At 40.5% G+C, this 23,701-nt stretch overlaps 1 protein-coding gene across 1 annotated transcript in view; it reads right to left on the bottom strand.

Moving 5' to 3' along the window:
* Nucleotides 1-1,633: 1,633 nt before the first annotated feature.
* znf462 (zinc finger protein 462) overlaps nucleotides 1,634-23,701 on the bottom strand; it is a 43,180-nt gene continuing 21,112 nt past the window's right edge. Inside the window, exons 3-13 of the mRNA XM_080847825.1 lie at nucleotides 18,144-23,527; nucleotides 17,686-17,823; nucleotides 15,267-15,631; nucleotides 13,626-13,744; nucleotides 11,682-11,867; nucleotides 8,968-9,223; nucleotides 8,536-8,672; nucleotides 5,921-6,144; nucleotides 5,369-5,585; nucleotides 4,916-5,057; nucleotides 1,634-4,299 (exon numbers count right to left, since the gene is read on the bottom strand). Coding sequence (XP_080703951.1) covers nucleotides 4,098-4,299; nucleotides 4,916-5,057; nucleotides 5,369-5,585; nucleotides 5,921-6,144; nucleotides 8,536-8,672; nucleotides 8,968-9,223; nucleotides 11,682-11,867; nucleotides 13,626-13,744; nucleotides 15,267-15,631; nucleotides 17,686-17,823; nucleotides 18,144-23,527 — 7,370 coding nt within the window. The 3' untranslated portion in view covers nucleotides 1,634-4,097. The remainder of the gene's footprint in view (nucleotides 4,300-4,915; nucleotides 5,058-5,368; nucleotides 5,586-5,920; nucleotides 6,145-8,535; nucleotides 8,673-8,967; nucleotides 9,224-11,681; nucleotides 11,868-13,625; nucleotides 13,745-15,266; nucleotides 15,632-17,685; nucleotides 17,824-18,143; nucleotides 23,528-23,701) is intronic.

Here is a 23,701-nt window from a genome sequence, read left to right on the forward strand (position 1 = left end):
CCCACCACATGCTCTCACTCGGCCAAGCTCAATATCTTTAGTGAGTGGCATTAGGAGCAAACACAATGGCAGATAAACAACCACCAGCAATGAAACAACTGAAAGAAAGGTAAACCACAGAAGTCCGTGGGCACCAAAGAAGATAAGGACGAAAGGGTTCAGAAGCCAGGCTTGAAAGTTCAGTAAAGGCACCCATCACAGGGACAGGACGGCAGGCACTTGGTGGCTTGGGGCTTTGGAGCGGTCTGAAAGAATGGGCTGGGAAGTTTTTCGGTGGTTTACTTTCAAAATCTACCTTCTTTCCAGAATCACCTACCCTAGCTTTAACAGCCATTCGTTCACATTTTTATATAAGGGGGGGGGGGGGGGGGGGGGGGGGGGCTCCCTTAGTTACCTTTCTACCTCAAATGAAGAGTTCTTAATTCTGGTGAGATTGACTGCTGATATCTGATTCAGATTTATTTAGCCATGTGCTGGTGTAACAATTGTATGGGAATTTTAGCGGTAAAATACGTAACTTGGGTCATCTCAGTACTATTCAGACAACTCTAAAAATTACAAGATTACAATCACATTTACCACTCATAAGGCTGTCAAGTATCTATGTATGTATAAACATGTGTGCCAAACTCTAGCTTATTTTTAAATATGGGACAAATGTACCAATGACCTTGAGAATGAATCTTTTCAGCATTATCAGAATGATTTTGGCAGTTATCTATGTATTTTATCTCGTATCTTGCGTTAAAACTGCTTCTTAACAGTGCATTTTTATATTTTTATAATTGATATATTTAGCTGTGACAAAAGTGAAGGAGATCTTTTCTTTTATCAACCTTTCTTTCATCCATCCCTGGAATGTTTTATTGACTATGATATTTTGTAGGCTTTTGACCTAACTTAATATTATTACTTTTACATCCATTCAAAGATGCCCACACATTCAAAGTAATACAGCAGACAACACAGAGAATAATACAGTAAATGGGAGAGGTGTTACTGACTGAAATGCGTATTCTTAACCAATTATTACTCTAAAGCTCATTTGTATTCATAATTTAACTTTTTGGGTCTATTAGAATATTTTCCCTTTCTTTAATGATCCAAAAACACATCCTTTTTCTCATACTTTACATCTCTATTCACTCTCTGTCTGAAACGCTTTGTTAGAGCTCTTATCTTTAAGCCCCTGATGAGCCCAGTGTTTTCTGATTGGTAGGCTCTGCAGGCAATAACATTATAATTGGGCAATAATGATTGTGTTACGAGATTGTGTCATCACATAACAGAGGGAAAAGTGGTTTTATTCCCTCTGGCATTTACTTTGGGCTTTATACCTTTGCAGATCATTTACATACACACATACACACAAACACTAAAGCAAAGGGGAAAGCGTAATAAGTTTATGTTTATACTGTTCCTCCATCAGTTTCTAAAAACATAAATTCTAAAACCCCTCCTACCTGCAGCAGTCATTCATGATGAGCAAACTTAAAGATCTACTTGGCTGAACTCAAATGAACACATATGCATAACAACTGACTGATTGCAGGTGCTAGATAATCTCAATGTAGTGATTATGTCTGTTTCAGTTCTATTTCAATTACTTTAATAAGGAAACAGTTCATTGTAACATTATCTGATAACTTTATTAACAAGTTAAAAAAAAGACAATGAATTACAATATTTACATCATCCAGAAATAAATGGAATAAAATTGTAAACATTCATTCTAGGCAACATGACAACCCACCATCAGGGACCATATTTTCACAGGAGGAAGGCAAGATGGAGGACCTAAGTCTATGATGAACTTCAACAGTAAGAAGAGATGGAGACAAAAACTAAAATATTTACACATATCCAGTGTGTTGTGGATGAGATGGACAGCTAACAGCAGTCACTCAAAAGCTTATTTCTCCAATGTTTTTTCTAAAATGATACTTTTAAAAAGCTATGCTAGTCCTTATAAAGGAAGAGAGGGATGAAAAGGCAGGTCACCAAAACAACTCCCAGGAATTTAAGGTACAAAAAAGAGATATTTCTTAACCAGACATTTTAACAACAGCTTTGAACACTTGATAGAGATTGGAAAAACTCCAAAAAGTTACCTTTTTTGTTTGTTTCATATTATAACATTTAAAAGGGTAAAAGGTAAGAGTCCTTTCTGAAACACCACAGTTTCAAACACTTGACAAGTAGTTCTATACATAGTTGCATTCGGCATGCAGAGATCCCAGAATGCACCACACGGCACTTGGGGTCTCCCTCCTTGCAACAATGGTTCAATGCTCAGGAAAGACAATCTCAAAGATCGCCAGCAATTTAATAAGGCTGGCACTTTTGGTACCAACAAGACATTTTTCTCTTGCTTTCTTCTTTAAAAAACATTTTTTTTGTTGTTCTGGACATACAATTATAAGTTCAATTGCTGAATGTTCCTTTTTTTATATTGTGAGAACTTTTTGTTGTTAGTTGGCTGATTACTACAACGGATGTTGAAGCAAAAAGCATACTAACCAAGCTAAAACATTTGATTTGAGCATCTAATAAGGCTTTGGGGTATTAGAGCAGCAACTTCCAATACATACAATCTCTGCTTTTATTTTATTTTATTTTTCCCCATAACAATAAACCGATGGCACGCCAGGCTTCCGGGTCATCACAACAAGATGGCACATGTTTTTTCGCTTTCCATAGCATACAAAGTCTTTTAAAAATCATGTTGTTAAATATATGACCTCTACTATCATTTCCAAGTTGTTTGTAGGTATCTTAAAAATAAAAATGGACAGCTTCTGTGAAGACACCTTAGAGATTTCCCGCATTAAGTCGGGCTGTCTGCCAACAGCACTGCATTTCATGGACACGTCCCGCACTCGCCACTCAGTGCATTTGCTGCTCTTTGTCTTGATTATAGGGGCCAACATACTGCTACTTGCTAGATCAGAAGAGACATGCTGAGAATGGGTGTGCAGTGAGGGTACTACCTGAGATACATAGCTACATCGTTTAGAACTACTTGCCTATTTCTATAAGGAGACATCCGTAAAACAATGAGTCAGTTTGCAGTTGAGCCCAATTAATCAAAAACTGCTGACAAATGCACCAAATAAAAAGGGATATGTATATTCTGTATACACGTTGTATACACAATATACATATACTATGTATATACTATGTGTTTACAGCACATACTATGGATATGAAGACGGAATATGTGCCAGCATGTCTTTCCTACACACTAAGGGAAAGCATGAATGCCTTCACTGCCATCTTGGAGTTGGTCAGACGTTGGATGTTGTTAAAAGCGGTAAGCGTAAGGAAGGACAGGGGGTGCCTATGAAGGCAGGTGAAACATATCACAAATATCAGTAGCAATTTGCTACACAATTTAAGGGCCAGTGTCAATATCTTAAGATCTATAAAAAAAATCAAACTTCATTGACATTAAGATAAATAACACACCAATATTCCTAAAGGAATTTATCTGGATTAAAAAATGGGTCAAATAAAAACAAACATACATACAAACAACAACAAAAAAAGAATCATTTCAGGTCAAATCGCAGAAACCTTTCTACTTGGAGAGTAACACACAGCCTTGGAGGCTAAACCACTGGGGAATGAAGAGATCGGGGAGCACTTTGGGAGGACAGCAAAATGGAGCAGCCTTGGCCAGAAGCCTCGGCACCAAAGTGAAACCAGGGAAGGCCGGCTAAAATCTCACGATCAAGTGTTTGGAGCGGACGCTGCTCCGCGATACTCATTCTGTACTTCGTCTATTGCGTTTGCTCAGTCATCCCAAGAACCACCGTCAGGAAGCTGAGATTTGACCTTAATGATAACTTCACAGTTCTATTCGCTATTGGTTACCAATATATTAGGATATGTCCAATGGGACCAAGTTATTCAATATCATGGGTTTAACTTTCAACAATGGATGGATTACAACGTAATGTGCAACACTTAAAATTTAGCAATGGTTAACATAACGGTTAATTGAGCTTTTTTTCTCTCTCATTTTAAGCATAGATGAAGCAGCCCATTCTGTTCGCTCCAAAATTCCTCACAGCAACATGGTGTCGTCCTACAGATCATTTTTGGTCAAGCATTTCTTTGTTTTTCTCATTCAAATTGGTACTGTTTGATAGATCTGATGGATATTCAGTCTCCACATCGATTGGACTACTGGGTTGGCTGGCACCTTTATCCATCAAGAGAGCAGAGCCAATAAGAGGCTGAGCTGTTGTTCCTATTGCTGGGATGAGGCTGGCATCTGAACTGTCGTTAACGGACCTGTCAAGAAAAGGCAGCAAACGTCAAGTAATGAATAAATAGTGTCAGTGACATGCCAGACTAGAACAGTGCAATATGCCTAAAAGTCCTCAAATTCCAATAACTCTCCAATAATCTCTTTTAGAAGTAAATGTTACCATAACTAGGTGTATCATGCTGCTCCCTAAGCACAACAATGGCCAAAGATTTAATATTTTGAAGCGGCTCTATAGCATGATCGGACATTGAGTCAACTGACAAGCTACTCAAACTGTGTGGTTTTTCAGCTAAAACAAAAATTCATTTGGTGCATTTTTTTTTTTTTTTTTTTTTTACATTTAGTGTTACTGTAGCACTTTGTGGTTGCTGTTACAATCAAACTCCTGTGCTATGTATGCCCATATGCTATCCAAATGCAAGGCATTTCTTCTGAAATACGTTTTTACTGAAATAAATCTCAGTCACTATTGATCTATCAGACAAAGTCCTATGACACACCAAAGTCACTTTAGGGTTTGTAGAGCCCTGGCAGTAATTATGACAACAACAACACTTACTAATGCATTTGTCAACTAAACTGAGTAACAGGAATTATGGAACAATACAGGGAGGGAGGATCCAAAGGGAGAGGACTCACATTCCATGACGGAGTACATGACGTTCCCACTCTGCACTGTTGGTGAAGGAACGGCCACAGAACTCACAGGGAAAGCGCTTTTCCTTGCCATTGGGAATGCTCCCACAACTGGGGGAGCAGGGAATCTCTGAAGAATCACCACCTTTATGCCAAGTTGAGAAGAGACAGAACCAAAGAGCAGTTAATACAAGTACTGAGTTCAGCTCCACTTGTCAGACTTATTGTCCTATAGGTCCAAACTCCAAATATTTTGTCAAATATTTGTAACGATCATCTTCATTATTTGTTCTTTTCCAAACAATGTGTTCAGCTTAGGACACATCCCTACTTTCATATAATTAAATATAAGCCTTTCATATAATTAAACATTAGCCTTTCATATAATTAAACATTAGCCCTGGTATAGCAAACTATACTTCGGACCCTCCCCACACTGATTCACTAGCTCCCTACCTGTAGGCCCAGGCCTGTCAGACTCCTCGTCTTCTTGTGCATCCCGCTTGTTGTCCACCACCACGTCCTCCTTTTCCTCGTGCTCCTTTGCTCCTTCCTCTTCCTGGCCTTCACCCACTTCCTCTTCCTCACCACTGCCGCGGTTGCTCATCTTGTCCTTCATAGCCTCCAGCTGGTCCAGACTGACCCGTCCCATAATCTCAAAGTTCCGGATCACCTGGAGCACAGATGAAGAGGGTTTGTGAAATAAACTGGTTTACTGCCATTACTATAACCCTTCCCTGCATCCATTACTATAACCCTTCCCTGAATCCATCAATGTGATTTCTCAAACTGCCGTTCCTTTTATTAATTCTGCCCATCACTTTGTAAATTTGACAACTTCACTTTAAGTTTAAAACTGTGAATTACAAAGTATACTGAATTGTGTCCCAAACAATATGTCGTACTAAACCAATACCAGAGAGAAATGGTCTGAGATTGACATGCATAGTACAAAAAAAAGCACCTATTGGAATGGCAATATTGAGGCAGCAAAGGCTGAGGCCTGACCTTGTGCTCGTCCCGCAGGTGGTTCTCCAGAGCCTGCTTGTCCTTGCTGTCGTAGTAGCAGAGCTGGCACTGGTAGGGCTTTATCTTGTCATGCTTGTGGATGTGCAGCTGCAGGCTCTCATCACTGGAGCAGGTGAAAGTGCATTTGTGGCAGCGGAACACAACGCCCTGCAGGTGGCGGGAGAGCTTGGAGCGGGAGACCTCCAGCGGCACCACGCGTTCTTCTGGAGGGTGGCAGACGGGCAGGAAGAGAAGACATGGAACAGACAAACAAAAGGAGGGAGGAAGAGAGGTCGTCCAAAGATTGACACGAGGAAGAAACAATGTGCAAGAGAGAAAGAGAGGGAAAAAATACAGAGAAAGAATAACTACATGAAAACCCCAGAATGACCATTATTTAAAAAATAAATATACAGTACTGTGCAAAAGTTTTAGGCAGGTGTGAAAAAATGCTGTAAACTAAGAATGCTTTCAAAAATGGAAGTGTTAACAGTTTATTTTCATCAATTCTTCATAAATTAACAAAATGCAGTGAAGGAACAGAAGAAAATTCTAAATTAAATCAATATTTGGTGTGACCACCCTTTGCCTTCAAAATAGCATCAATTCTTCCAGATACACTTGCGCAGTTTTTGAAGGAACACGGCTGGTAAATTGTTTCAAACATCTTAGAGAACTAACCACAGATCTTCTGTGGATGTAGGCTTCCTAAAATTCTTCTGTCTCTTCATGTAAACCCAGACAGACTCGATGATGTAGAGATTAGGGCTCTGTGGGGGTCATACCATCACTTGCAGGACTTTCTGTTCTTCTTTAAGCTGAAGATAGTTGTTAATGACATTGGCTGTATGTTTGGGGTTATGTTCCTGCTGCAGAATACATTTGGTGCCAATCATACGCCTCCCTGATGGTATTGCATGATGGATTAGTATCTGCCTGTATTTCTCAGCATTGAGGACACCATTCATCCTGACCAAATCTCCAACTCCACTTGCAGAAATGCAGCCCCAAACTGGAAAGGAACCTCTACCATGCTTCACTGTTGCCTGCAGACTCTCATTATTGTACCTCTCTCCAGCCTCCAGCGAACAAACTGCCTTCTTCTACAGCCAAATATTTCTAATTTTGACTCATCAGTCCAGAGCACCTTCTGCCATGTTTCTGCACCCTAGTTTCTATGTTTACGTGCTTAGTTCAGTCACTTGGCCTTGTTTCCTTGTCGGGGTAGAGCTTTTTGGCTGCAACTCTTCCATGAAGACCACTTCTGGCCAGACTTCCCCGGACAGTAAATGTCTGTACCTGGGTACCACTGGTTTCTGCCAGTTCTGAGCTGATGCCACTGCTTGAAATCTTCCGATTTCGAAGGTAAATAAGCTTGATGTGTTTTTCATCAGCTGCATTAAGTTTCCTTGGCTGAACACTGCGTCTACGATCCTCAACGTCTTCTTCAAAAGAGCTGGAACTGCACATTTTGAAACCCCTGTCTGCTTTGAAATCTTTGTCTGGGAGAGACCCTGCTGATGCAGTATAACTACGTTGTGTCTTGTTGCTGTGCTCAGTCTTACCATGTAAATGGATACAAAATAAACATGTATTGTTTACATTTTTCAAAGCATTCTTAGTTCATAGCATTTTTTCACACCTGCCTAAAACTTTTGCACAGTACTGTATATATAGAAATTAGGCCTATGTGTGTGTCAAAGAAAAAGTCATTATAGAGTATTGTTAATTAAGCTACATAAAAAGATACCTAGCCACTAAACAATCACAACATAACCATTTCAAAGTTGCAGAGCATAACCTTGCATCAACACTTGACAAAGATGTTATGAGTACTTTATATCCAAGTTGACAAAAGCAGCCTTAATGACTGATAACATTCAGCATGCATGTGTGAAGGTATGAGTTAAAGAATATTTTGAAATTCTGAGGTGGTCAGCTGAAAGGCTCCACGTGAGTCTACTTGGAACAACACAAACAACGCATGCTACTGACATGCAAACACATTTTACAGACACAACATTCCCACTCATATTTCTTTTTTTAATTAGTGCTCAAGTCGTCAGTGTTGACTTCCTTTTTCACTTGGGTTTAAATATCCGGGGACACAGGCAGCTTTTCTTAATCAACTATATACAAAGAAAAGGCCTGACAGCACAGTAATGATGTGGCAAGAAGCTGGAAGTTGCCTGCTAATCTGACCTAACCCCAACAGAAAGGGTATGAGCTACATAGAAAAGTCCACCAGTGTCAACCCCGGATTTAGAATGATTCTACATATGAAGAATGCCTACAGTTTCCTCTTTGTGTGCAAACCTCATTTACCATTACAAAAAACTTACAGCAGTTATCTTGATAAAGGCAGGTGTACAACGTGTTTAATGGAGGGGGTGACAATAACTGAAAAATGCTTGTGGAAATATTGCTTTCATATAAATTAATAATCCTATTAAGTGTTTTATTTTGAATATTTTGAATGAAAGCTAACGAGACTATAGTATAGAATTTCATATTGACCAAGGGTAATATCAGTTGAGAACACATTAGATGTAACTGCGTCTGTTTCAGATCTTTGCATTCTGATTTTCATGCATGAAAGAAGACAAGGATCTTACCTCTGTGAAGGACGACATGGTCAATCATATTGCTTTTGTATTTGGTGTGATAGAGGCAGAAAGGGCAGCGCAAGTCTTTGGGCCCCTCCTCCGGGGCACTGGTGTGTCCAGCCTCCACGTGGATGGTGAAGGTTGACCTAAGGGAAGAGAAGATCAGGCACTGTACTGAAGGGTGTGCTACACATCCAAAGCTGCTTGACTATCATGTGATTCAGAAATCAACCAAGTTTTTTTTTGTTCTTGTATCGTGTTTGATTCTTGTTAACATTTGTCTTTGTCAGTAATGTTTGTTTGTGAAATTATTATTATTATTTTTTTTTAATTTAAAGGAACAATTCAATTTCAATGTCAATTTCACTGTTTAAAGGACATGTTTCTCAATAAACACATTTGAAACAGAAATGAACCAAGTGGGCCTGTGTCTGTACTTACTTGTAGCAGGTGAAGAAGGAACAATCCTTGCACTTGAAGAGCTTCTTTCCCCCGTGGCGATCGCGGTAGTGCCTTCGCAGACTCTGCATGTAGCCTGAGCTGAACTCACAGAACTCACAGGTGAGGATGTTATCTGGACGGGATTCTGCTACTACACAGGAGGATGCCGGGGGGATGCAGGAGGTCTGGTTCCGTGAGGCGAGCTGATAGTGGCTGAGTTGCTGCTGAACGTCAGCAGGCTCCAGGTAGCCTGGTTCTAGGGGTAGAAAAACAGAAATGACCGTTATAAACCAATACAATTATATATAATATAATAATTATATAATATAAGGCAAAGCCTTCTTTATCTGAACACTAATAAATGTAAATAATAGGCTGACAGATGCATGTTACCTTATGTTACCCATGCTCGTCATATTTAGTAAAGGAGGAAAGAGTACATGATAGGTTTCTTACTACAATCAATCTTGATCTAGCTTCAAAGTAACATAAAGTACCTTATTTGGCATACCACCAGTCTACCATTACATTCTGTTTTTTTTATTTTTTTATATATATATCTTTATATCATGTTATTCCTTCATCTTTTTTCATTAGCTCATACATCAACAGATAAATCAAAACATCTAAACGGGTGTGTCTGTGTTAAAATGCCTCTTTCAGCATCATGGCAGCAAGTGCAGAACCAGGCAGAAAAAAAGGCGTGCCTTTGACTTAAAAAATGCACATGATGCAATTCTTACTTTGCAAAGCGAGGAAGAAAATCACATGAATCCATCCGCATGGGAGTCTGATTTATAATACTCATGCATCATTCACAAGAAAGACAGTATGTAGATGAGGGTAGAAATTCCAATCTGCATGGAGAGGAGTAATCTGTCTCTCTAAGTGTTTCTAGCACCAGACGTTGCATCCAAGCGTGATTTAGCAGGAAGAAAATGCGTTCTACAGAGGTTTGAGACGACCACAGAGGGCTAACAGATCGTCACCCATACACATCCCTTATAGATGTGAACAGAGACACTTTATTACACAATAACACATCAATATTATAGGGCTTAACAAGTACTCCAAACATGCCACATGAAATGTGTCAAATGTGTGAAATCATCAAAAACATTAAATAATCATCAGAAAAATGGTGCAACTACATTGTTCCCAAAGGAAATGTTACAACTGCACTGAAAGAAACATAAGGAGGGCAAATCCATCAATAGGTGGACATGGACCAAATGTTCTATGTTCCCAATGAACATGTTGTAACTGTGTTGTAAGAAACATAAGGAAGCATAAATATGAAAACTTGAAGATCAGCTTTAAAGGATTCCAAAACTCATGTTTAAAAGCGCAGTCCATAAAATGCATCTGAAAATCATTCTCAATAAGGGTCTATGACATCATCAGTCCATAAAGTGTATCTGGAAATCATTCTCAATCAGGGTCTATGACATCATCAGTCCTTAAAATGTATCTGAAAATCATTCTCAATCAGGGTCTATGACATCATCAGTCCATAGAATGTATCTGAAAATCATTCTCAATAAGGGTCTATGACATCATCAGTCCATAAAATGTATCTGAAAATCATTCTCAATCAGGGTCTATGACATCATCAGTCCATAGAATGTATCTGAAAATCATTCTCAATAAGGGTCTATGACATCATCAGTCCATAAAATGTATCTGAAAATCTTTCTCAATAAGGGTCTACTGCCCTACAAAGCAAAAAGGCAGTAACTGCACAGAGCACTAAACTGAGAAAAATGACCTTAAAGTTATCTTGTTGTCCAGCCCAAGTAGTTGTAGGTAGATTATTGGACATGAGGCAGTATTGTAACTCCATATAACCTTATTCTTTTCAGATATTAGTAATTTGATAATTTTTTGTATTTTACCCCCTTTTTACAGTTACTGTATTTTTGCTCTGTATTACTTTGTATTACTCCTACTTCCGAAGGTTCCATACCAAGTAAGAAGGCAGTAACTTAATACAGTAATGGCGTTTACTGCTTTTTTGCTTTGCTTTACTAGCAGTTTTTGCAGTTACTGTACAAACACCCAACAATTTTCTCCAAAACGACATACATTTGAGATGAGATGTTTTGTTACATGACAAAGAATGCTTTGAATGTTACAAAAAACGCAATAACTCATTTTCGCCAAAAAATGCAGTTACTGCCTTTTTGCTTTGTAGGGCAGTCTATGACATCATTAGTCCATAAAATGTATCTGAAAATCATTCTCAATAAGGGTCTATGGCATCATCAGTCCATAGAATGTATCTGAAAATCATTCTCAATCAGGGTCTATGACATCATCAGTCCTTATAAGGTGTCTGAAAAACATTCCTAATCAGGGTATATGACATCATCAGTCCATAGAATATATCTGAAAATCATTCTCAATCAGGGTCTATGGGTCACAGTCTTTGGGACACAGGTGTGCTAACTGAAAGGCTTATAATCAAGGCAGCAACTTTCTAGAATGTTACTTATACCATCCAAGTGTGAGGTTTACCCACAGTATGTACCCAATGCCCTATCTTATACAGATAATACAGCCCTAAATCATTTTTACAGCTATATATGTTTAAATGTGAAAGGTTGTTAGTACATTTGAGTGATGCAAGTCATTTCTTCAAAATAACTGTGATGGTGTATAAAGGGTTTACTACAATGTAGTTTAACTAAAATGCAGGCATCTTTGCCCCTTACCTTCCCCTTCTGGTGTCAAGGCCATGGGATCACAGCTCAAGATGGACCGCGAGGAGCGCAATGCTGCCCCCGCCCGGAGTTTGGGGAGAGTAAGCATCTCTCCATGGACCCTCAGAGAGTGCTCTTTCAGTTGGCTGATGGTTATGGTGGAGAAGGAGCATGACAAGCACTTGTAAGGGTTTTCACCTGAAAAAGGAATGAAGAAGCGGAATAAGCAGCCAAATGGAGAGAGGGGACGAGTGAAATAGAAACAGAAATAACTTTGGCATTAACCTTTTCTCTTAGGTGTCTGAAGTTTAATTTCAAAGTAACACGGCAGAAGAACATTCAAGGGCATAGTGATTGCCATAATACAAGGCTGAATAGAACTGTGCCGACGTTCAATTTCTGCTACCTTCAATGACTTTGGCAGTCGAAGGAGAAAACCATCATTAATGTGTCAGAAGCAATGGATTCTGTAGTGCACAGATGATTGCTTTCCAACTAATCTTATTTGGCCCAAGCCATTTAGGCTTTGAGAATAAATACGTTGGTTAATATAAAGCATAGTACAACTGAATATACACAACATATAATGTGATACTGGGTGGGTCTGGTCAGTGATATATCTTCAGATATAATCATATAATCATACATGATTACAGTGACTCAGACGTCTGGCCTTTTCTTCCCATAATATGAAGTAACCAGACAGTATTTTTTTTCTGGTTAAACGAGTCTTCGTCCCTGTCTGATTCACTACCAGTTCACACTTTTATGAATTCAGCTCATCTTGATAACCAAGAGCCCAGACAACAATTCATAATTGCCTGTTAAAACATATTTCTATGAAATAAAGGCAATATAGACTAATTAGATGAATGTTATCTAAATAAAATAAGAGTTTGTCCCGCTGTTCTTGCCGTGTGACTAAGAAAAAAATATTTAAATATTTAGGCTGGTATAAATCCTTTTAAAACATGTACAGTGTCTTACACTATTCAACCCCCCTGAAAGTTATCACCATTTTTTCAATTACAAAAGATACTTGTACATATTTTTCCAGTCAATATTTTCCTTGTACCAGTATTATCTCAAATATTTCAAATGGCAATATATCAAAAAATATAAATATACAACTTGCACAAATAGTCCAAACCTGTGTGCTTTTGAGTTCACAAATGATATAAAAGAAGCACTAACTAATCATTAGGTTGAAGTAGAGATCTCCCTCTGGAGATAAAAAAAAATAATCACTCTGTCGAACGGTCTAACCAGTCAGGTTGTGAAATTAGAGTATATTAAGACTAAAGACACTAAATTATTAAAATGCTTAAGTGAACAAAAATACTCAAGAAAATAGTGTTTGGATGTCCAACTAAACACCATTGGATCCATAAAAAGAGAGTGTAAGTTGCATCACACCACCCAGATGGTTTAAAGAAAAGGCAGCCACCCCAAAAATGAAATTAGAAGGGGACTGATGAGGGAAGCCCACGGTCCAGCCAACACCCTGACAGATCTACGGTTCAATGTCTGGAATTGGGGTGCAGGTGGTAGGAGTCCACAAAAGCTAATATTAGTAATAAAGCTGTCCATATAACTGACCTCTATGGAAGGGTGGCAAAAAGAAGTAACTGTTTAAGAAGATCCATGCAGGGAAAGGTTTTATGGTCAGATGAGACCAGAATAGAACTTTAGGGTTAATCTAAGTGCTACGCCACCCCTATAGTGAAATATGGTACTGATAACATCATGCTGTGGGGGTACTTCTCATTTGCAGGGAGTAAGAAACTTTTCAGAGTTGAAGATCATTTATTAAGAGAACCAGTTACAGTGAGTTGTAAATACTGATTGGGAAAATGTGTGCAAGTATCTTTTGTAAATCTGAAAATGTTGATGACTTTCAGAGGGGTTGAGTACTTTTGCAAGGTAGAGTGCTGTCTTTTCATAACTTCTTATTACCTGCATGTGACTTAAGTAGATGACTCTTCAGTCGGCTTAGATAAGCAGACTTAAAGGGACAGAGTTTACAGCGGAAAGGCTTGTGATGGCCGTGATGAGACTGGATATGACGATCCAAACTAAAGATGGGGAGAGAAAGAGAGAGAATATTTAGAAAAGAGACCGTTTAGCATCAATGTTACACTCCACAAAAGGTACAGGATGCATTTCTGAGAAAAGGTTTTTTAATATTTGAGCAGCCAGTCAAATTGCGCCCCTCCCCCTTTGAGGCCTTTTCTCAAACCACCAGGGTTGTTGATTGTCTGGAATAGTGTATGGCTGGGTCTGAGCCACTTTGCTACCCATTTACAGAGCCAGGACTGTGAATGGACACCGTTTTCTGAGCGCAGACACCGAACAGACAGCTAGAGGACCATGAGGAGCAAATGGTGTACTGGACCTCACCTTTAAATAAAATGTGAAATATGCATATTTACACTTAGACACAAACACAAGTCCAAACCTAAATGAGCACAACACTTTGAAAAGATCAAACATGGCACGTCCTCTAACCAATCAATGATGGGCTTATTCAGTAGGCCTACAGATGTTCATCTAACATCTGCCATTGAGATAGTAAGCCATGAATATCCATGTAGATTTGGAACCTACTGATATCAAATTACAATTATAGGATACGCATGCTGTCCAGCATAATGACCCCAACTCCACATTGAATCTGTCCTTCTATTAAAAAAAAACCTGCTGATTTGTTTAAAAATAACATCACTTATTACAAAAAAACATGAACAATTCAGTTATCTAATGCAAAATATATCTGTGTTTAACTTGGTCTCATGGATGGCTAGAGAGTTCATCTCCTCTCTGGGTCAGAGAATAACCAAGTGAGGTTCGATCACACAACGAAGAGAAGGGCTTTGGATCCAAATCTTTGGAGACAAATCACTACATCAAAACTGACATAGGTTTACAAACTAGTGTCTTTATACATTCTCTTAAAAGATATTTAATTAATAAAATGTGTACGCTATTTTAAGACTAGCATAAAGCTGTCTCAAATGTGTGGCCCTTTTCCATTTAAGACCAGGGCCAGCTCTCAGCATCAGTTTTCCATATAAGGCCAGGGCCAACACTGGACCTTCTATTCTGATAACTGTGCCTCACACCAGGGACATTCACAAACAGAGAACATCTACGCTGGAAGTGCACATGGGGGTAAATGTAGGAGAATTCAGTTGTTAAATGTAATGTGTATTAAACTGAACTCATTTAATGTGTAGTAAACCATGTCCTTATTTTGTCGTAGATAATTTGCATTATTTCAAAGTTATTTACATTGCTGGTTAATTGAACTACTGCTACCCATCAGTTTAATCAATTCAACTTTTCTCCCGCCTTGCTGTTATGTCATTCTGCATTGGAAAAGTCCCTAGTTCAGCCCCGCTCCACTCCAGGGACAAGCTGAGGTCATGGGCAGGACAGGCTCAGAGGGAAACACGGAACGTTTGAGGCTTTTCCTCAAACCAGCAGGGTTTTACCCCATTCTGGAAAAGCACCATTACTGCTTGAAATCTGGAAACAGCCCACAAAAAAAAAAAAAAATCCATCAGGCAAAATGTAGGTACACAATAATGGTCTTACTTGTGCCTGAAGGGAGAAACAAACTGACAGTACTGGCAGTTGTACTTGTCCTCCCGAGAGAAGAGAGCCATGGCTGAGTGACTCCTCTCATGAGACCGGAGACCCTGCATGGACATGAAGACACGGTCGCACTGGGCGCAGGGGTGGCCCCCTACCCGCCTCTCCTTTTCCTCTCCTGCCAGAGGTGCACCCCCAATCTCAGGCGTCTCTCCCGTCTCCATGGAAACATCTCCAGTGGCGATCATATCAGCCACAGATAAGTCCATCTCCGTGGACACGGCATCGTCTATGGTCAACGAGTCCTCTGCGTTGCCATTGGATATGCCCTCTGCTTCAAAAGGAGAGGACACCTCTGTGACATCCAGCTAAGAAAAGAGGGAAAACACATTTATATACTAGCAATAAATATTTAATAGACCAATAAATCAAGTCAAACTTTTCATGGGGTTTGTTCCAGTCCAAATTATATTTCAGTTTCACATTAGAAAAGCAATTTTTTTTCTTTTTTCTTTGTTTTTGCTCTGACCTCAAATACAATCCTCAATGTCTGTGTGACAAGTGATATACGTCATGGAGACAGATCATTAGGTTTGGAGAGACAATATGTGGCCTGCAGTCGATAATGTGTATGAGATTCATTAGGGAGGCTTCATTCACTAACACTGCATCCCACACACATTTGGGAAAACACATCCAAGTGTTTCCTGTGCTGCTGCGAGACAACAAACCACTCACTGCTGGCAGGAAATGACCTAGAAGGATTTACAGGAAATTCAAAAGAACTTGAGGAGTTGACCCAGCAGCACATATAAGAAGCATGTCTTCCTTACGACTCTGCAGATTTGCTTTGTCAGCCTTCTCTCACCACAACAGGCCTCACTCATAAGTAAAGATGGGGACATTGCATAATGAAAATTAAAGCTGCAGTAAAAAATAACTTATCCTTATATAAAATAACATATCTGCTAAAAACCGTCACTATGCTCTGACAGTACAACATGAGACAGACGATCTGTGAAGATATCAGGCTCCTCTGGCTCCACCTAGTGCTCCCAATGCCATTTGCAAAAATTCACCGTTTACTCATTCATTTAAAAAGATGGCTGTAATTCAGTCATGAAATAAAAATACAGTCCAGTAATCAGACCCCTTCACATGTGGCAGCCTTATGCAAAAAAAAAAAAAAAGAAATCTACACTTATTAGCCCATAATGACAAAGCGAAATTGGGACTTCTCTTTGACTTTGACTTTGACATGACATCAGGCCCTTTGCTATGACAATTGAAATTTAACTTGGGTTCCACCCATTTCTCGCTCCCCTCATCTTTGAGATATCTCTATAACTAGCAGTCTAGGAGTCCTAGGAGTCTACCTGCAGTTGTTCCAATAGATTGGACATGATTTGGAAAGGAACACTATATAAGGTCTCACAGCTGACCATGCATATCAGAGCAAAAAATAAGGTTGAAGGAACTGCCTGCAGAACTCAGAGAGAGGATTGTGTCGAGGCACAGATCTGGGGAAGGTACAAACAATTGGCAAACAGAGGAATCGTATGAGAAGGGGGAGAGCTAGGCTTGAGGGAAAACTTAACTGAGCAAAGTACAGAGATATCCTTAACGAAAACCTGGCCAAGAGCACTCAGGACCTCAGACTGGGCTGAAAGTTCAACTTCCAACAGGACAACAACCGTAAGCACACAGCCAACTCTGTAAATGTCCTTGAGTGGCCCAGCCAGAGCCCTGAGTTGAACCCAATTGAACATCTCTAGAGTGACCAGATGATTCCGATCCAACCTGACAGAGCTTGAGAGGATCTGCAAAGGAGACTGGCCAATCCAGGTGTGCAAAGCTTGTGGCATCACATCCAAGAAGAATAAAGGTTGTAAACGCTGCCAATGGTGCTTCAACAAGTAGTAAGCAAAAGGTCTGAATCGGATGTCAATGTAATATTTCAGTATTTCCTTTTTAATTTTAGCATTTTATGAAAATCCTGTTTTTGCCTTTTATGGGGTATTGGGTTAAGACCGATGAGGGGAAAATTCATTAAAACATTTTTTGCACAAGGCTGCAACATTACAAAATGTTAAAAAGTGATGGGATCTAAATACTTTCTGAATAACTAACCTCTATAAATATTTGTTCTTCAATGATACTCCAGTATGGTGTGAAGGACAGATAATAGCGAGGTTGTGTCACCTCCATTTTGTTGTGAAGTACAGATCAGAGTGAGGTTGTGTCACCTCCATTAAGGTGTGAAGGACAGATACTAGTGAGGTTGTGTCACCTCCATTATAGTGTGAAGGACAGATAAAAGTGAAGTTGTTTCAGCTCCATTATGGTGTGAAGGACAGATAAAAGTGAGGTTGTGTCACCTTAATTTTGGCGTGAAGTACAGATAAAAGTGAGGTTGTGTCACCTTCAGCTGGCCCTCTTTGGCCTCGCCGTACTGCACATGTTTCCTCAGGTGGTTGCAGATGGCTCTGAGGGTGGGGTGGACCTCCACACAGAAGTTACACCGGTAGCCTAATGGGGTCTTATCAGCAGTGGCATCCAGCTAAATTGTAAGAAAACAAATCACTTGAAGTGGTTGGCATTCAGAACAGAATGTGTCAATGGTAAAGTAACTTGGCAAAATACAAGTGATACTCTCTTAAAAATCATGAAAGACTACATGGACTTTATAGATTCAAGTAAATGATTTGCTTTTTTTGGCTGAACATATGCATCAATTTCTGTAACAGATGTAGATCATACAATAATATAGCAATAGTTTATTATAAATATGACATGATCCTTAACATAGTGACACATTATATTAAGCCAGAATACCAGCATCTTTGTTGAGTGTGAATAAAAGCATTAACTTCACAGTACCTTTTCCTGTTTGGTTTCGGTTTGCTCATTGACCCTCTGTTTGCTCTGGAGCTGCTTCCTTCTTTCTTGTCTCATTGCTCGTTTCTGGGTTTCCTCATTGTGATCCATCAGATGGTTTGTGAGGTCAGTAAGGGCTAAGAACTTGAACTCACAGTGGGCACACTGATAAAATTCAGAGTCCTCATGCTCAGGGCTCGCAAATGTGATGAAATCACGTCTGAGGTCCCTGCTGTGGTAGTCGTTGTAGTGCATGCAGAGCAGATCGGCTGAGCTGAAACATAGCTTGTGGCATTTTAAGCACTTGAAAGGCAACCACTCAAGGTCCATCCCCTGCTCTGCCTCTGGCTTGACCTCAACTGATTCATTTTCCTCCACAACAGAGGACTTGTCCGTCTCTTTTGGGTAGATAATGGTGAAATACCGTCCTAGTTTGCTTGCGTGTTGTCTCTTGGGAAAGACGCCTGGGTGGCGCTTGATGTAGTGCGAGACAATACTTTTCCTACTGAATGCCTGAAATGCACAAAGGGAACACTTTCTTCGCTCCACGGCAAGTCTCAGTTCTTCACTCATTCCGGCCCCATCAGGTTCTGGAGTCAAGGGCAGCATCACCTTAGTGGGCTTCTCAATCAAGGCTTTAGAGGCTGCCAGACAGTGTGTGTAATATGCATCGATATCATGACGTTTCTGATAATGGGCAGCTAAACCTTTGCGGATGGGATTGGTGTATGGGCAGAGGGCACACTTGAAAACATTGTTCTTCCCTTCAGGCTGGGCCCTGACATTGTTGTGCTTTATACGGTAGTGCCGAGCTATACCCTTTCTGGTGGAGCAGAAGTATTTACAGAGCTGGCACCTGAAAACAGCATGCTTCTCTCCCTTTTCAAATTGAGAGAGGCCGAGATCAAAGTCACCTCCATCTTGGACGTCTGTGACATTTGTAGCGCTGCATTCTGCTACTTGTTCTTCTTTGCCGGTAGAAAACTGAGTGACAGGAAGGTTGAACATGTCTGAGGCTGGCTGGTTGTGATACTTTTCATAATGTATTTTCAGTTTTTCTAATGTGCCGTGGGTATAAGGACACATTTTGCACCTGTAGGCACCATAACCTTGCCTTTGTGTTTTGCACTTTTCATCACCCTCAATCCCTAGATCCTTAACTTGCTCTATGTCATCAGCAAAATCTTCAGCCGTGACCTTAACCAAAGGATGTCTTTTCTGGTAGTGTGTTAGAACACCGTGGATTCGAGAGTTCACATACGGACAGTGTCGGCACTTGTAAACTGAGCTGGGATTGATGTCAGATTCATGAGCAAAATCAGCCGCTTTCACTTTCATGCCTGGGTGTTTTTTACCATAGTGTGTCAAAAGTCCATGAAGGCTGTTGTACTCAGACAGACATACAGTGCATTGATATGGGCTGCTTGAAATGGACGTTGTTGTGAAGGATAGCTGGGATTGTCTCTCTTGAGATGGTCTGGAAACATCCATTGAGCCCTCTTCATGATCTGCCTGGTAATTATCAAATTGACTTGACATGCCAGGAATGTGTCCCTTTGACTGAGTTGAGTGCATTTTCTCTGGTTTTCGATTACCTTTGATAATGTCAAGTAGCACAGACTCGTCAACTTTGATTGCCCAGGGATGTACAGTCTGATAGTGGTTGGTTATGTCCCAGATGGAGCAGGCCTCATAGGCACAATCCCTGCACTGATAGTGCTTTGTTTCTGAGTTTGCTCCTTGTTGGGAGGCATCAGGACCAGCCCAAAGTTTGCTCGCCATATAAGTATAGTCCACATTATGCTCAGGGTGACGTCTTTGGTAATGCATAAGCAGCCCACTGGGTTCAACATGGGAATAGATGCACCATTCACAGTGATATCCAGCCTCAAGGATGCTATCCTGATAACCCCAATTGAGGATTGTCATGGCTGTTGCTTTGACAGTAGGATGATCTTTTTTTAAATGTTTCCGCAGAGCATACACATATGGAGATGTATAAGTGCAATGCCTGCACTTCAGCGATCTTAACTTCTGTGACATGTCATTGTCCGACGTGGACACTGTGCTGGCTACTGTTGGCGCACCGGTTTGGCTCATCTGGGCACGCTCCCTCTGGCTGCGTACCACAGCCGTGTGTCTGCGCACCAGGTCTGCGTTCGCTTTCACTTCCTTGTGCTTCTTTTGGTAGTGAATAAGCACCCCCTTGACTGTGCGATTCCCGTAGTCGCAGTGTTGGCAAAAAAACAACATCTCTTCTTCGCTTTTTTCCGTACCTCCTTTGGTTGATGAGTTACATGAAGCGTCCTTCCCGTTGTTGCTAAACGGTTTAAAGAACTGCTTTGGGGGAGGGATCTGTAACTCATCCATTAGCTTCATCAGACCAGGAGTTGGAGATGCATGTTTGATGTACTTTGCTGTTACTTTGATTTCTGGATGCCTCTTTTGATAATGGACAAGTACACCAACCACAGAACGGTTGCTATATACACAGTGTTTGCAATAGTAAACCTCCTCATTTAAGCCCAATGGCATTGTGTTGGCTGACTTTGGGGTATTGGAGAGGTTGAAAGAGTTGCTTGGAGCCTGATTTTTATCAACAGATATTACTCTCATGGTTTTCTGGATACGAAAATAGGAGGCCTTTTGCTCTGGATGCTTTTTCTGGTAGTGCACCAACACAGAGTGCATGTTGGGACTGGCAAAGGAACACATATCACAGTCGTAGACCACAACACTTCCTCCCACGGTTTCTTTGAGGGTCTCAGCATCTGAACAAGATTCTGGCACTTTAGAGATGGTTTTGAGGGATGGGCTAGATGACGACCGTGATACCGGTGTGGAGGATGTGAAGCTTTTGGGTCCTGAATTTAAAATCTCCCTTAGTGTTTGGGACTCAGCACTCTTCTGAGGCTGCTCAACCATGTAGCTGGAGAATATCATGGCATTGTTAATCTTCACCGTGGGATGCATTCTTTGGTAATGGGGCATCAAGCTACGCACATTAGGACTGGTGTAAGAACAAAACCGACACATATAGATGAGATTCGGTTGGTTCAAGTTGAGAACATTACTGGCCCCTGGATGATGTTCCATATAGTGCTGGTTCAGGTCATTGAAGCTGGTATATTCGATGAAACACTCCAGGCAACGGAAGACAGCACTCTGATCCTCTGGGTCCAGAATGTATCTAAAACTAAATTTAATGAAGGGATGCATCCTCTGGTAGTGTGTGCTTACACTACGTGCTGACTTATTTTGGTAATCACAGTGTTTACAGTAGAAAAGGGTCCCAGGCTCCTCTGTGTACTCAACAGGCTCTTGGAAGGTGTTTTGGCTGTCTTGGCTGTTTTGAATTTGAAATTTTTTGTCACCAGAGGCACTGAAATTATTTTCATTGTCCTCATCATCAGACACAGTAACCTGAACAGGAATGTTTCTTGCAGAACCTTTTGCCTGAAGTTTTCGTTTTCTTTTCCCTGATCTGCCTTTTTCTTTCACCTCTCCTGATTCTCTGAGATACAAATCGCTTGTATTATATGCGTAGCTGTGATTATGACCATCATTTTCCCTATCAATGTGAAAATCACTTTGTTTCTCCTCATCTTCATCATCGCCAAGATCCTCCAAATTGATGACCATGTCCTCATGCTGTTGATTCTGATTAATCTTGCTTTGGAGATTGTTGGCAATTTCATCGATTCTTGTTCGTTTCTTAACTGGGGACAGGTCCAACGGTTGGTCATTAATAGACTTTCTTGCCGTTTTACCAACAAGGTGCTTTTTGGAGGCATTTCCCCAGATTGATGTTTGGGTTTTTTGTACCAAATTTGCCGAGCTATTTGTTTCAGATTCTGTGTCTTGCTGCTCATTCACGGACCCCTCTGCGCTATCCGCTAATATATTATCACAGTACGAATGCTTATGCTGCTGGTGAACTCTTAGCCCTTTCAGCGTCATTGTAGAAAAGTTACAGAGGGTACACTGATGAGGATTCTGCTCACCGACCTCTTTCCCAGGGCTTGAATTCTTGCCGTTGATCTTTGAGCCTGCACTTTCCCCATTCAAGGGATCTGTAGTCTCATTTTCATCCTCTGGGCTCTCAAATGTTAAGTCCATAGTGTCCCAGTCAGAAGACGAGCCAATATGATTTTGCTTGTGACTTTCCAGCTTGAGTGGACTGGTGCATATGAACGCACAGTCATCACACTTGTACACAGTTGCTTTGCCAGACAGGTGTATGTTCTCTATGTGACGAGAAATACTCCGTCGATGCATCGTGAGGAAGGAACAGAAAGGACACTGAAACCTGTTCATGTGCCGTCTGAACGGGATCCCTTTTGTTTCAAGCATTTTATTATCCTCCTCTGACAGAAGCAGCTTAGTGGAATCCTCAGCTGACAAGGGGTCTCTGTAATTGGGATCATCCATGTCACCAAGTTCGTCTTCAGAGCTGCTTCTGGAATCGTTGAGCAGACTGGTATCTAAGTCTATGGCAGAATTTGATATATCTGACATGACGAAGGTTGACCTTTCTGACAAAATGGAAGAGCCTGTACTGTTGGGAACTTTTGCTGAAATCTGTGAATACTGAAAAGGTGATATCCCTGGTGCGGTTTTCACAACTGCATTTCCAGAAGCTTCCTTCAATACGGAATCTTTATTGCCATTTAAATCATTTGGCATCATGTTGGATGTTGGAGTGCTTCTATGTGATGAAGATCCTGATTTGGAGGATCCACAATCCTCCTGAAGCGATGACATAATTTTCAGCATATTACCATGCTTTTTTTTCATGTGATCATACCACATCTCTTGCCTATGGGTCTGATAGTCACACCACTCGCATGTTAAGTTTCCACTGGACTTAGAAACACATTTATACATCGTGTCTAAGATTCTCCGCACTACATGATCCTGTGGAGCCTCCTCATCAAAGGGTTCCTCCGGAGAGAGGTCCTCATTTTCTGATTCCATATTAACACTTCCAGTGTCAGCTTCCCCTTCAGTAGGGGACCCTGGAGAAATCCACAAAACGTCTGAATGATATTTCTTTTGGTGTTTCCTCAGTCTGGTCCTACGAGTAAACTTAAATGTACAATACTGGCAAGAGAAGACTTTCCCAAAGACTTCATGCACATGCACGTTGTAGTTTTTCTGCTTGGCAGTCTGGAGGGAGTTCTCTCTGTTCTCTGAAGCAGCTTCAACCGCTCCGTGAACCTTCCTGGTGTGATCAATTAGGAGGGATTCGGATCTGAAGTAACGCACACAGAACTTGCACTGGAAAAATGGGTTGGAGGATTTATTTAGGGGGTTCGCTGCCTGGCTGCATAACCTTTGTTTGCGGTTGGAAAACTGGCCCAAGTCTGTGTCCATGGAGTGGAGGCCTTCAAGACAAAAAACACAAATATTCTTCACTGAAATAATATTGTATTACATTTAATTACATTTAATTGTTTTTGATGATTTCACTAAGCAACACAGTTTCTTTTAATTTACTCTATTACATCTTCTACAAGTCAAACCATTATTTGCATATATTATAATATATTATATTATTT

Source organism: Sprattus sprattus (assembly GCF_963457725.1).
Source record: "Sprattus sprattus genome assembly, chromosome: 11".
Lineage (NCBI taxonomy): Eukaryota > Metazoa > Chordata > Actinopteri > Clupeiformes > Clupeidae > Sprattus > Sprattus sprattus.